The 15,310-nt window shown below is 38.3% G+C and overlaps 1 protein-coding gene across 1 annotated transcript in view; it reads right to left on the bottom strand.

Annotated features, from left to right (window-relative positions):
* Positions 1–15,310, bottom strand: part of LOC101931777 (uncharacterized) — a 93,853-nt gene that overhangs the window by 61,662 nt on the left and 16,881 nt on the right. The window contains exons 9-11 of the mRNA XM_005299360.5: positions 8,899–9,095; positions 6,335–6,399; positions 4,055–4,161 (exon numbers count right to left, since the gene is read on the bottom strand). Of these exons, the coding sequence (XP_005299417.2) occupies positions 4,055–4,161; positions 6,335–6,399; positions 8,899–9,095 (369 nt within the window). The remainder of the gene's footprint in view (positions 1–4,054; positions 4,162–6,334; positions 6,400–8,898; positions 9,096–15,310) is intronic.

The raw sequence follows: 15,310 nt of genomic DNA, 5'->3' as shown, positions 1-15,310 counted from the left end.
GAAGCCAAGATGGATAGTGGATGCATTGATTCAGGAGACTCCAGAACAACTTGCACATATAGCTATGTGCCTCTAATGGATCCTCCAGAATCTGAACAGGTCTGGGTGGTATCCTTGGAACATCCCTCTCTTTCTTCCACACAGAGCTGGGAAAACCCCAGTGGCACTTACAGTTTGAATGTGTCTGTGTCTAAAATCCTCCAAATTCTTTCCTCAGGCTCAAATCAGAGACACTATATAACCTCTCAATGCAAAAACCTCGAACTGTTGCCAGAGGTTGTTTTCTCTCTCACAAGTAGCAAAACACTCTGTATAGTCATCTAGTGACATGGAAAAATACACACTAGAAACAAGCTTTCAGAGCTTTCACAGTGATTGGTGCAAGAGAATCCATAATTCTTAGTTTCTGCAAAGCCATTCAACTAGTAGAGGTGACGTATTTTACCCTATTCACAGAACTAGATCTCTTCAATTTTGCAGTTACAAAACCAGGGAAGTAACCAAACTAAAAATTGTCATAATAATTCCACTCCATTGAAACTGCAAGAAAATATCAATATAAAAAAAAGATGATAAAAGGTCAAAATTAGTACAGACAGAAAGTTCAACTTTGTGAAGGCAATCAATAGGAGGGTAGTATATATAAAAAAAAACCAAAACAACAATGTAAAATGTGCTTCTGTTTCCCTTTACCAGTGTCAGTGCTTCCTTAACACATACCAAGTATATGAGGCAACACCATATATCTGGCACCCTTACATATTTCCACCAGATTAAGAGATTTTATAGGTTCAAAAAGGAAATTACATTAAAACCGACAGAATGTTTCACACCAGTGGAAGATTTTAAATACACCTATTGTATATGCTCATTGAATTGTCAATATTACACATGAGACCAGCAGTAAAGAGACCAATGTATTTAAGATTAATTTAAAAGTGATTCATAAATATGATATTCCTGTGTTACTCATTATGGTAAAAATTTGCAAACTTGGGTGCCTAAAATCAGGCACCTAAATTCATATTTATGACACCAAAATACAAGTGGCCAAGATTTTTCGATGCACTGAGCAACCCCGCACCCAATGAAGTACAGTGAACTCCTCACTTAAAGTCGTCCCAGTTAACGTTGTTACATTGCTGATCAATTAGATAACATGCTCGTTTAAAGTTGTGCAATGCTCCCTTATAACGTTGTTTGGCAGCTGCCTGCTTTGTCCACTGCTTGCAGAAAGAGCTGCTCATTGGAGCTAGCTGGTGGGGGCTTGGAACCAGGGTGGACCTGCAGCCCCCCTATCAGCTCCCAGTTTCCCTAAGTTCCCTGTGCAGCAGCTGCCCAGCAGGCTATCAATTGCCAGGCAGTTCAGCTGTCCCTCCCACCACTGCTATGTGCTGCTCCTGCCCTCTGCCTTGGAGCTGCACCCGGGAGCCTCCTGCTTGCTGTGCAGGGGAGGAGGGGGAGAGGGGGGCTAATGTCAGGGTGTCCCCCTCCCCCTGCTCCTGCCCCCCACTTACCCCATCTCCATAGAGCAGGGCAGGGACAGGACAGGGCTCAGAACGGAGGGAGCTTGCTGGCAGCAGTTGCTGTCTCAACTTGCTGATCTACTTAAAAAGGCAATGTACTTAGAGTGGGGTCAGCATCTCTCTCTCTCTCTCTCTCTCTGCATCTCTCACACACAGGGTGTGTGTCTCTGTCTGCCATGCTGTCTCCCCTCCCTCCATTTGTGCTGCCTTGTAGAGTGTGAGGCTACATTAACAACGTGTTAACCTTGAGGGCTCAGCCAAGTACTAGTTCATCATTTAGCAGTAAGGCATTCCCTGGGAAATATCCCAGCCTCTGACTTCACCACCTCAACCAAGCTTCACCATCATCATTGCTGTGTACAGTATGAAATTGTTTGTTTAAAACGTATTGTGTGTGTGTGTGTGTGTATAATATAGTCTTTTGTCTGGTGAAAAAATTTCCCTGGAACCTAACCCCCCACATTTACATTATTTCTTATGGGGAAATTGGATTTGCTTACCATCGTTTTGCTTAAAGTCGCATTTTTCAGGAACATAACTACAACGTTAAGTGAGGAGTTACTGTAAACAGATACATATAAAATGTAGGTGCTTAAGTTTGAAATATGTTCTGTGGACAGCTTTCAGTCCATAGCTATGTCCTGTGGGTCCTTTGACCCAACCCTTGTTGTGGGATTTGCAGTCGTTCTACTGCAGCACTAATAGCATTGCTGCTCTACAAAGTGCCTATCCAAAGCAGCATGATGGCTTTGTTTCTTGGCTGGGTTTCCTGTAGAGGCCAGCTCAGTCCTGACTTGGCAGGCACTTTAACTCAAACATGGGTGAATGGATTAAAGTGGAGATGGAGGGAATTTCCTTACTTTGAATGAAATTCATTCCCTTCTCTGGATATTACCCAACCATGTACTTACCTGGGATAACCTGCTAGCAACACAATGATAATTTTGAAGAGCACTTTATGTGCCTTTGCAATGCACTAGAATGCACACACACAAAAAATCCCAAGGGGAGACACTCAAAACCACTCATAAGGCTTCTGCAAATTATTCATTTTGAACAATGGAGAGGAAGGAAGGGAAGAATGAAGGAGACAGAGATATCATTTGTCACTAGCTGAAGCTAATGGTGTAAGCAGTCTGCAGGATTCTAAGGGCAGTCTACACTAGAAGACTGCTGTAGCCTGTCTGCTGAAGATGCTCTATGCCAATGGAGCTCTCCCATTGGCATAATTACTCCAACTCCCCAACAGGCAGAAGCTATGCCAGAGGGAGAGCATCTCCCCCTGACATAGCATCTGTGTGGACCACGCTTAGGTCACTGTAACTTGTGTCACTCAAGGGGATGTCTTTTTCACACCCCCGGGCAACCTAAGTTACATCAACTTAAGCGGTAATGTAGAACTGCCCTAAGTGGAGTTGCACATTAAGAGCACATTAGCCCAGTACTCTGGGATCTGCACTGGATTCCAATATATTTCTGGATAGAATTCAAGATGTTGGTTTTAATCTATAAATCCCAAAGAGTTTGAGACCTCTGGCTTGTGCACACAGGGAAGTTAGTGAGCAATAAGCTAGGGCGTGAATTTGAAGTGTATTAGTTACTCCGAATTAAATCCCCCTGTGGACACTCTTACTGAGCACTAAGAATTCCCTCCAGTGGTTTAACTTAGCATATTTTGTGCATCGTGCATTAAGCTAATGTCCACAATGGCACTGTTAGTGCGTGGTAAAAATGTCCATAGTGAGAGTTAGTGTGGAGTAATGAGTGTGCACTAGCTACTGTGGACTGCATCTCTCCCAGTCTAGTTCTGGCAGAACCAAAATCAGCAGAAGCACTTGAGCTGGAGCTCTGTCAATATACACAAAAGGGGGCTGCTGGCAGAGTATTCTCTGATGGGGTCATTGATTGTAGAACTCTCTTCTCCACCCTTGGTCCTTCAGAGCTCAGATGCATTAAACTTCTGGGCATCTATTTAATCCCCTTTTTGTTCAGGTGGAAGTGGATATGTTTATAAGCAGTCCTTTATGTTACAATTTTTAAATGTATGGGAGGATATGTGCCCAGAGCCCTGGATGGACATCTATAGTTTTTAAAGTTTGAAGAAATCAATAAAATAAGTAAAATGTACTCAGGTTCCAAAATGACTAATAAGGTCCTCAGGGTGCCTTAGACAGAAACTGGCCCCTCGTCAAAAGTTAGCAAGCTATTCAGTTCACTAGGTCACCAAGGTCTAGGACCAAAACTGGCTAAACAACAAAGTCCAACTTCTCGCACTATTCAGAAACAATCTATTTGCTGATAAATCATGTCACTAGTATTTTGTAGCTGTATAATAATTTTATGGAGAAGTAAATTATAGAACCTTTTTCTACCATTTATATTTTGAAATGTCCTTCCATGTAAAAGAATGCTATCTTCAAGGATATCTCCCAGTTGATATAGCTGCCAACTTATTAGTACAGTTTACCATTATATTTTGATTTTAAATTTAAAAGGCAAAATAAAGCATATCTGTAATAAATACTCACCTTTTCAGAATGCTTTCCGCAGTTTGTCTTCCCTTTTCCACTGCCTTTGGCCCTATCACTGGGCAGACAGCTGTAGCTCTAAAACCATCCAGGTAAGTGGCATTTACCTAGTAATTAACGGTTATAAAATGAATTGAGGGATTTCTCATAGTTTACCGTAAAAGATATTTTTTTCACTAGATATTTTTTCTTCCTGCATTTTCCTCCACCCTTCAAACACTTCTAGTCTATTAGCATGCCCCTCCACTCACCACTTACCAAAGCTATCCATATTTAGCTCTTTCCTCAGAGGTCACAAAATAAAGCCTAAGTTTTTGTTTGGGGTTTTCGGGGGGCGAACGGGGGACGGGACGGGACGGGACGGGACGACAGAGGGGAAGAGTTATGTAAGAAAGACATCTGTCCATCCATTATAATGGTATCTGAGATTCTGAGTAAACAAAATGTTCTACAAAACTAATACATAAATATATAAACAATTCTTATTAATGTCATATTGATTTTTCAGAACATTAAGTAAGGCCTCCCATTTTAAATGATATTTATCATTTTAATTACAGTATATATTCTAAAAATGTCTCGAAACAAGTATATTTTAAATGGCCTATTGACTTATTTACAATTATTTTAGTACTATTTTAATGAAAAAGAGAGTGCATATTTTAATCAAATTTTCTTTATCTAAAATATTTTGTTGGTTCATTCAAATGTGGAATTAAATGATTCTGACACTATCCTTATATGAAATGTAATAATTTGTTTATCCAGTGTCATTTTTAGAATATATTTTTTCTTTTAAAAATGATATTTTTTTAAATCAAAATAGGCAATGATTAGTCCACAGATTTCATACTCACTAATGAAATCTGAGTCTGGAAAACAAAGCAATCTGAGTTCTATCAGTGGACAATCAGAAATCCTCTCCATTATTTATTTTTAAAGGTATTCTTAAGGTTCAAAAACAACTGAAACTTTTCCCCCCAAACTTGAGGAAAAAGTTTGCTCCCAGGCACAGACCACACAGAACGAGTTTTTTTATTCTAACATTACGTAATTAGAAATCTTGATCTAATACCCATGGCGAATCCAGTTATAGAGTATGTAGCCAATACTGTGACAGTTAAGGACAAAATATATTCCTTTATAAAGCAGACATAAAGATGATTATTAGAAAAATAATGCATGAGTGGAAAACTTAAGGATTGTTTGCACACCTGAGAAAAATGAAATAGGAGCTATTCATTTATCTGAAAAAGAGTTAGTAATATACTCCAACCCAATGTCTTTAGAGATTACTTTGGCTTCTGCACTGAGGTCACCTATGTCCAAAATCATACCTCCATCTTCTTTGAAAACAATACTGCTTATTTTTTAAATCTTAAATACATTTTATAAAGTGGTCACTTAAACACTACCTTTAGATATTTTTATTATATTAAAAAAAATTAAAAAACAAACTTTCAAACTGGTAGAAATATTTTAAATGTAATCACTGGACTTTTAAAAAGGTATGTCTGAGCTATAGTTTATCACACAAACAATAGTGTCAGCATATTTGCAAATTATACATCTCTAAAAAAGAATTTAAAAGTTTTAAATGGATCCAGTCAAATTAACTCTGCTTTGCTATCTCACTATTAAGAGCAGTTTTAATTTATGGATCCAATCTTGTTCCCGCTGAAAGTCAGTTGAAATTTCGTTATTGAGTTAAATGGGATTAGGCTTGCCCTATTTGTACTTTGATGTAGTTGCCTAAATTGGTGTCCCTGCAGGGAGTAAAGACTATAACAACACATAATTAAAAAAAAGCTTTGCACTTATGTAGCATCTTCCAATAGGGGGATATCAAAAGACTTTACAAACATTAATTCATTAATCTTTCACAGCACCCTTATCAAACTGTAAAGAATTATCTTGATATAAGTGATTATGCAGTGTTTTGTCTTTGAGAATCATGCGCTTAATATGTTTCACATTGAAGCAAGACAAAAAATAATGACAACTATAATTAAAATATGATTTTGTGACGGAAAACAGAATTTTATAATTAAAGAACCATCTCAATCTTAATTACTATGGTTTACTGTGGACTTCCCCAAAGACTTATAACATAACCTCAATTTTGTATATAGCAATTTCACTTACGTGCGTTAATATACTAGGTGTGGAAAAATAAGGGTTTCACCTGGTAGTAGTATTGCCTTTTTCTCCAAAATACCAACATTTCATAAATCAAGAGCATTTCATTCTATATAATTATCAAAGCAATAAGAAAAGAACCTTATAAAACGTTGAAGGAGGTGATCCTTTTGCTCCCTGAATTTTCACTGCCCCACCTTCAATACCTACAATGGTTAAAAAACATCTATTTTAATGACTTCAATATAATTTCTGAGAAAGTACTATCAATTCACCTTATGTGACACAATACAAAGCAAAAAATGTTACTGATACTCCTATCATCAAGATCCATGCAAAAGAGAAAGTTTTCTATTGAACAGCCACGTCTGCATTAGCAACTCAAGCATAAAATCTATGGAGTATAAACCCATGGACTATCTTCAATTTGCCTTTTAACATAACTGTTGAAATATTTACACACAGAATATTTGAATATGTAACACATGACATGGCCTTAGGACTCAACTGTTGTCTTCTGTTCGAATGCAAGGATGACACACATCTACAATTCTCAGCAAATTCAAGGATTGAAGCTTTTTTTTAAAAAAAATTCATATTAAGCATATTAAGGTGAAATTCTTGGATCTTTGGGATTGTGACCCGATCCCTTCCCCTGACTGAGGAGGCCTTCAGAGAAAGGGTGTTGGAAAGAGAGCAGCAGGTGGCAATGTACCAGACCACTGACTGCAGTTGGCTGCCTCACTTGGGAAGATTAAGGAATTAATGTTAGGAGAAAGACCAGAGTCTGTCTAAGAAACATGGTTAGAAAATGTGTCCTGGCTGGAGCTGGATGGCAAAAGTTGTATAGATGTAGGCCCTATGTAGCCTTAATCTTTTTGTTGATAACAGTAACAAGATAATCTAGAGAACATTTCAGGGCAAATAATGTACTTGACAATGCACATCATAACACGAGCGAGGAATCAGTCAAAGCACTGCCTGTCTAGTCTTAGGGCTTGATCCTGTACCCACTGAAGTCAACAGCAATGTTCCCATTGACTTCAGTAATGCAGGATCAGGGTCTTACTCAAATACAGTATGTCTAAACCCACCTACATCTAAATAAGATGCAGTTTATCTCTAACAAATCTATGCCTGCGAGTGTTTAGCAAAATATGAAAGCCATCATACAAATACTCTGAACTTCGTAAAGACCAAAAATAAAGAGAACTTCTTCAGACATTTTCTGAAGAATGAAAATTTACAATAATCTTAAATGTCACTGTCAAAACTACAACAGCAAGGTTAATTTAGTGTTAATTTAAATTGCCTCTCTGCTATTATAGAATAATATCTCTACAATCAGATGGAAGATTTGCAGGATTTTTACATGAGGTGAAAAAGAAATGCATGACATCCATCAACAAAAAGAAAACAGAAAGAAAACCTCTTAGTTCAAGCGAGTATTGTAACTAATCCTGCAGTACAACAAAATCAGCAATGTGAACATCAAAAATAGATAGCCTGCCCTGTTCTTTCTGGTGTACGTGTCAAAGCACTTAAAACTAAAAGTATTTAAGAAATCTGCCTATTTTCCATCTGTTATATTTCTAAGAGGAGGACTAACTGAAAGTTCATGTGAAAGTTCATTTTAAGTTCAAACGTGTCATATCGGGTCATTTACAAGCTAAAAGTTCATTGGAAGGTTAAGGTTCTATTTTTTAAAAAGACTAGTGGCTAAAAGCAACAAGCTGGTCTTATCAGACTATTTGTCATTTGATTATGTTGCATGAGCAGAAGGTTCACTGTACAATTTTAAGATAGAAATGTTTTGCTTAAAAATAAGGCTAATATGAAGTTTAGGATTTTATCCTAATGAGTTTTTAGTTTGAGTTTTAATTGTTTTGGGTTTTATAAGGGAACTAGAGTCCCATATTGGATAAGATCCATAAAAAGCAAATTCCTTTTCACACTGGTTTGTCTATAAAACATGGGGACTAAGAACTAAGAGATGTCAAGTTACTCTAAATGAGCAGTTTAGCAAGGTGGCTTGTCCACACTTCTGATCTTGAAGTCTAGTATTCAAATTTGGGCCTGATATTAAAGTATTTTGGAGGGTAGTGCAGTGGGATTTCTGTAACAGCTGTTCTCTAGCTGAGAAATCTTACCCTTTTAAAGGTGACACAGTCAAGTGGCTAAAAAATGAAGGTTTATCATGTGTTGTCTTAAGCAGAGTGGTGGCTACCCATTGCCACTAGAGAGAGAGACTGTGTGTGTGTGTGTGTGGCAGTGGGGGTGGGGGGGCTGCATCAGTAACTAGTAACAAAAGGAGGGTGAACTGGATTAAAATGTAGTGAAATCTAATAGAGATGGGGAGTACTTCCTGAAAGTCACAGCAAAAATATTTTTAAGTGCTACAGAAATACATGATTTATTAAACTGGGTAATTATTATATATGTATTTTAATAAAGAAAAAAAATTAGGTTACTCAAAAATCTGCTGAATTGCTCATAGCTAATCTAAATTTCCAAAGAATGGCACAAAGCAATCTGGATATCCTTATGAGACAGCCCATCTTAATATCAGGCTTCAAAAGAACAGACTTAACAAGTAAAGTTACATGGAAAAAATGGAAACTACAGTAACTACTTTAGTCTGCCAACATAACTTACTGAATAGATTTCCTCAATATAAGGGTCCTCTGCATGCAACAGCCACTAACCTGGAATTTCAGTAATGGAAACTTGAGAAAAGTCACATGTGACATCTGGTAAGAGATAACACTGAGGGTTGCCAATTTCATACACCAACTGTTCAGCCACGGTGCCAAAAGAGATTAGGCCCCCTGTGTCAGGTGTTTTGGATAGAGTAAAGCATCCATCAGAAGAACATTCTACTATGGGAAACCCCATGTTATGCCTAAAGAATTAAAAACATTAAAAATGTTAAGAGTTCAGAATAAAAGAAAAAATATTATTAATTACTTCATAAGTAATAACTAACACACACCAACATTTTTATACAAGCAACTAAATTAAAAATTAGCCAATAAGATACAGCACAGAGCCTTTATAGACACAAACTCAAGAAAATACTGAATAAACTGTCAAGACAATCAACTAACTGTATTACCTGGGCTAAGACAGATAAGACCACACACTTACATAAATTATGTTGCCCAGTACTAAAATGTAGAAGTAACCATAGACAGAACCCCCAAAGACACCAACGACTAAAAGAGGGGTGAAGGAGCCGCCATAGACTACGACACTAAACTACACTACGCCATAGATTATGGCAGTGGTTGAAGAGGTGAGAAGAGAATCAGAGGAGTAAAGACTCATGAAAACCCAAGGAAGAGGTAGAACACAGACAGAAGGTCATGACCAACAGTTCTGAAAGTAGACAGGCAGATACAGGAAATCAGAATGGAAAACCGGCCCTACAACTTGGCCATGAGGTCACTGGCGATTTATTAGAGCAGGTAAAGTGGAATGGAGGGAGGAGAAAACAGGAGTGTACTAGAGGAGCAGTCAAAACAGCAGAAGCAGACTGGGCTCAAGGATCTTGGAGGCAAAGGGACGTAGGGAGATTGAGTTAATTATATCTTTTGAAGATACTTTTGTGGCCTTTGTAATAAATAATAAATGGAAAATCAGCATCAGAAAACTGGAAGTATTTAAAGACACACATAAATCATAATTCAGTGCAGTAAAATAATAAAACCCAGATGGGTAAGAGAAAACAGTGAGGCAAACAGGAGAAGAGCAGTATGACACAGAGAGAAACAGAAGGTTTTCATAAAAAACAATGTAATTGCACAGGGAAAATGATAAAAAAACCAGCAATAAATACAGTTCCAACACTGCTAAAATGTGGTTGACTCTTCATGGACATCTGGACGAACTCTTGAATACAGTAGAATCTCAGAGTTATGAACACCTCGGGAATGGAGATTGTTTGTAACTCTGAAATATTTGAAACTCTGAACAAAACGTTATGGTTATTCATTCAAACAAACGTTATGGTTATTCACAGTACTGTACTGTATTTGCCTTTTTTTTTTTTTTTTTTGGTCTCTGTTGCTGCCTGACTGAATACTTCCAGTTCCAAATGAGGTGTGTGGTTGACGGGTCAGTTCGTTACTCTGGTGTTCTTAACTCTGAGGTTCTATGGAAGTTGCTTTCCCAGTTTTAAAGGCTTTTCTTTCTGTTCCAAAGAACTTCTCTGAATAGAAGCAATGATCAAGAAAGACACTTAAAACAAAACCAACATGTTATAGCTTCTAAAGAGGCCATCTGGCTCGACTCCTCTCATAAGAAGGTGGAGATCTGTCCAAAAAATTTTTTTCCAAAGAGAGGAGAAGAACAAATGGTGGCACAAGAGGAGCTAAGGTGCTATATAGTCCCCCAAAGCTTCTCTCTCAGGGCTTGTTTTTGATAGAGGCTGAGCATCACAATTCTCATTGAAATCAGTGATCATCAAGCTCTAAATGCATACTTAAAATTGTTTTGCCTTTGGAACAGTCCTCCTGAACTAATTATGTTCTTGTTCTAATATAGGCAGTGTACTCCACACAACAAAATTGGTTATAGAAAAGTTAGATGCACAAAGTCTGGAGAACAGATATACATGAAGTTAGAAGTAAGCAAAGAAACCAGTGAACTCTTAATTGACATTTGTAAAAGTTCACAGGCGTTTGGAGAGATTCCTTAGCATGGGGAATCTGCAAACATAATTCCATTATTTAAATAAAGGATTAAGAGACAAACTCTGTGACTATAGATCAGCAAGGACTGTTCAGGAAACTTAGAAAAGCCCACCATGAATTCAAACAGGAAAGGTAATACTTCATTAATCTGGTCTTTGAAGCTATTTTAGCCATAAACAGATAAGGGAAATTCACTGAACATAGTGCACTGAGATATTGAGAAGTTATTTGATATGGTCTTAGATCAGTAAATAATGGAAAAGGAAATTAAATAATCTTTAACACTTACTTTGCACTTTATAATGTACTGTAAAAAACACAAACATTAACTTCACAACATTGCTGTGAGGCTGTACACTACCACATGTAATTATCTCAAATTGCAAGTAGGGGAAACAGACACAAAGGAAGGCAAAGTGACTTGTCTGAGGCCACACAGCAAGTCAGTAGCAGAATCAGAACTAGAACTCAGGAGCTCTTGGCTCCTGCTCCATGCTTACTTCACTGGACCATGCTGCCTATATGTGCTGAACAGAACAAACGGCTTAAAGCAGTAATGCAAACATCTTGCCTGTAGATTGGATCCTGCCTGCTTGAGGCACCCAGGCAAATCCAAATTCTGCAGAATGGAAGTTTTCATTTCCTCTGGGATCTCCTAACAACCTAGTCCAGCACAGCCACAAGACTAGCAGGAGCAGGGCAAGGAGGAACTGGAACATCCCAGCTTCAACCCATCCTACCACCACAGCACCAATTAACTATGGCCCTACTATACACATGGAAATAATGATCTTCTCATACTTCGGCCTAATCTGGCCAATTTCAGATGGACATTAAAGGCAATTCTTCAACCCCAGGACTGTATTGCTGATGAAATTCAACTTTGCACTCTAAACCACTGAGACACTGAAGCTTGTCAAAAAGAAAAGCTTGCAAAAAATTAACATTGAACAAATTGCATTTTTCCCTACAAACTTCATTCTCAAAAACTGCTCAACCATTTTTGCTCAAACTTTCAAAAAACAAAAACAATCAAAACCCACCCTGAGGCAAAGACAAAGCATGGAAAATTTCAGCTCACAAGGTTAAATATCTGACAAAGTCACACAACTAAAAACAGCATTATAATGGAAAATGTCAGGCAATCTAATAGCAGCTATTACCATTCAAGCCCTTCAAAACATAAGAGAAAGGGGAAAAGTTTTGTGAGGGCTGTAAATGGCCCTTCCACTTGTTCACTCAAAGTCATGTTTCTGGAGGCTTTTAGCCTGGACCCTGTGTAACATGAGAAGGTCGTCAGACAACTTTAGACATGTATCCCTTTTGCTTCAATGGAGGGATGATATAACTTTTGTGAATATCCATGTAGAAGTTACATGTCCAAAAGTGGAGCATTGTGTATTGAAAATGTTTGTTGGGGCAGAAGCTAAAGTATCCCTGGGTGACTCTCCCTGATTATATCTTCAGTAATCTCCAAGAGGTTTATTTTCATATTCTGAAGTTTTGGAAAGATAAGGTCATGATACATTTCAGTATTTCCACGAGGAATATTGATCTCCTTGTGGAGCGAGCCAAGATCCAAAATGGACTACCTGCCATTGTCTCCCTTTGTACCACAAAGTCTTGTCTCCTTCAAAAAAAGTGTCTCTCCACAGAACTGGTTCAAGGATTCCAATGTGTAGGAAATGGACTGTTGTACCCTTCACCATCTAAGAAGGTTGCATTGATAGTGTCAGTTGATTTTAATTTACTTTGCACCAATTTTCTGAGACGATTCACTTCCAGCTGTGGGTCCACCTGTAAGCACCCCACTTTTCACATGTGGTCACTAATTGTGTGTTCCTCTTTTTGTAGGTCCCTGACCTGAGACCGTGAGGTCTGATTTGCAGAACCGCTGAGCACTTGTAGCTGCAACTGAATGTGCTTTGAACATACTAAGTGTTATATAATGAAAAGTACTCTGAAAAATCAAATTGGACACCCAAAATTAGTGGAAACTTTTGAATTTAATCTCTCAATTCACCAAACATATAATGGAGATAATGCCCACTCATTTCCCAGGGGAGCTGTGAAAATGAATTCATTAATGTTTGTGAAGCACTCAGATACTATAATGATGAGCACCAGAGGAAAGCTTATAAGAACATTAATAATTCTGTCTTCAGAGCAAGGATTGAATAGTGTCATTAAATAAGGCGTTCACACATTGAAAAGAAAACAAAATATTGAATAGCTGCTCATTAAGTGAGCATCATCCAATCTGTACACTGAATGAGATGGGCCCTGTGGGAAAACAATATGTGATCATGTAATAAAAGACTGTGTCACAAATGCATAGGCACAAAGGGGTCGAATTAAGGTTACACAGATAACCTTAATTCTGGCATTTCCTAACTTTTGAGTGCTTGACTTTGCAACCCTTAATAATGTTCTTTTAATGTTTTAAGAGTGGTTTTAATGTAATTTCCTCAGTTTTTAAAAAAGGAAACAGAAATTTCATTATGTAGCATCATGTTAAGAGCCACATGGGTCATCCACAGTACCAACCTCAGCAACTTGAACTAAAGCAGTAACTGATCAAAGCAGTAAGTTGTAGGGCTTCTGTTTTTCAGCGCTTATTAATTTCATTTTTCAGGGTTTATTTTTAGCAATTTTTGAGCTTCATGTAGATATCCAAAAATCTGGGGCTGGGTTTTTCAGAGTTCTCTCTTTGTATATGTTGTAATGAGTAATGTATATTATATACACATTATTCTTTACAGTAGTATATATAGTCATGAGTAATCTCTTTGTAATGTTCCCTATAGAATTTTAATGTATTACTGTTTCACACAGCACTACATTAAAGCGGACTAGGGAACCTTTAGTGTACACCAGCAGGGTCTACATGGACCAATAAATATGTAACACGTCAGTAGGCTTTAGAAATCACATGCCCATAGTTGGCATTACGGCTCTGTGTAGACAAGCCCTTCCATACAAGTAACTATTTCCAATGTTTTTCCAATACTAACTGGATAAATGCTTTTTTTTTTTATTCAAGGCTATTTTATTGGTTAAAACCAAAAATAAAAAGCCCTAGAAGTTGCTGTCCTCTAGTCAGCACTAGAGAGGAATGAGACACTTTGTCAGTGGATTTCACAGATGATACTTGCTGGCAGCAGAGGAATGGTGAGATTCAGGAATCTTGGGTTCCATTTCAGGCAATAGATGGGAGTTTGCTCTGGTGGGAACAGACTTCTTCGCATTCCCCACAAGCATGATCCCCTCTACCCTTTCCCCTCCAACCTGTCCCTGTCTCAATCCTGTCTCTACCTCACCACTGGCTCCTTGTCCCAGTCCCATTTTCCCCACCTCGTCAACCACAGTCTCCACTCCTCAGGCTTCTGATCCCAGTCCCAGTGTCCATGCCCAGTAAATCCTAACCTCAACCCTTCCAGACTCCTTATCCCAAGTCTCTCCCACACCCACTCTTCTGGCCTGGTCAGTCCCTCCAGTCCCAGTTCCCTCCACCATTCGCTGATCTGTCTCTCTCTCCCACCCATATTCTCCATGCCCTTCGCTGATCTGTCTCTCTCTCTCCCACCCATATTCTCCATGCCCATCTCCTCCCAGTTTCCCTGCCCAGGCTTCTCATCCAACCTCACTGCCCTCACCTCCTTCCACTTCTCATCCCAGTCTCTTTGCCCAGTCCCAGTTCTTCCCCTGCATCCAAGCTTGTCAAATCTGTCTCCCTTCCTTCCACCTCACAGATTCCCAGTTCCAGGCTCCTTGCCCTGCCAATCCCTATCTCTGCCCCCTGATTCCAAAGTCCCAGTCTCTGCCACTCAGGTACCTTGTCCCAGTCTACTATTACGCACTAATTCTATGCTACCAGCAGTCAGCACTAGTGTCATAGAAATACCATGATTTTAGATAGCCGTATATAAGTACATCAATATTCACAGATACATATACCCATACATAATGTGTGTATATACATACACACACCAAGGTAAGTTAACTATACCTATATACATGTACACGTATATAAGTACATCAGTATTCACAGATACATATACCCATACATAATGTGTGTGTACATGTACATCTCATGGAGTTTTATATATTTGAAACATGTTTTCCTTTTTTATTAAAACCATTCACCTCTGTTATTTAGCATTAAAAACTCCCAGAAACAAAGATCTACTAGCATTTTTACAGGAAACAGCATTTTCTTTGGCTCTCTTTAGATAACAAAGCTCTTTTGGAATCCAGTTACATAGGATTTTTAAGCAGTTTCATGGTACTGCAGGATACAAGGGGATATCCCAGTAAGTACGATTAGTTTTATAATGTTGTAAGCTGAACAGAACATCTTGTTACCACAAACACTAACTCTGTCACTTGATTCTCAGGCTAAACTGTACAATCATTAGGATTA

The sequence above is a fragment of the Chrysemys picta genome, chromosome 5 (assembly GCF_011386835.1).
Source record: "Chrysemys picta bellii isolate R12L10 chromosome 5, ASM1138683v2, whole genome shotgun sequence".
NCBI lineage: Eukaryota > Metazoa > Chordata > Testudines > Emydidae > Chrysemys > Chrysemys picta.
The sequence above is the reverse complement of the archived record's forward strand: the minus strand, read 5'-3'. Positions and strand labels throughout refer to the sequence as shown.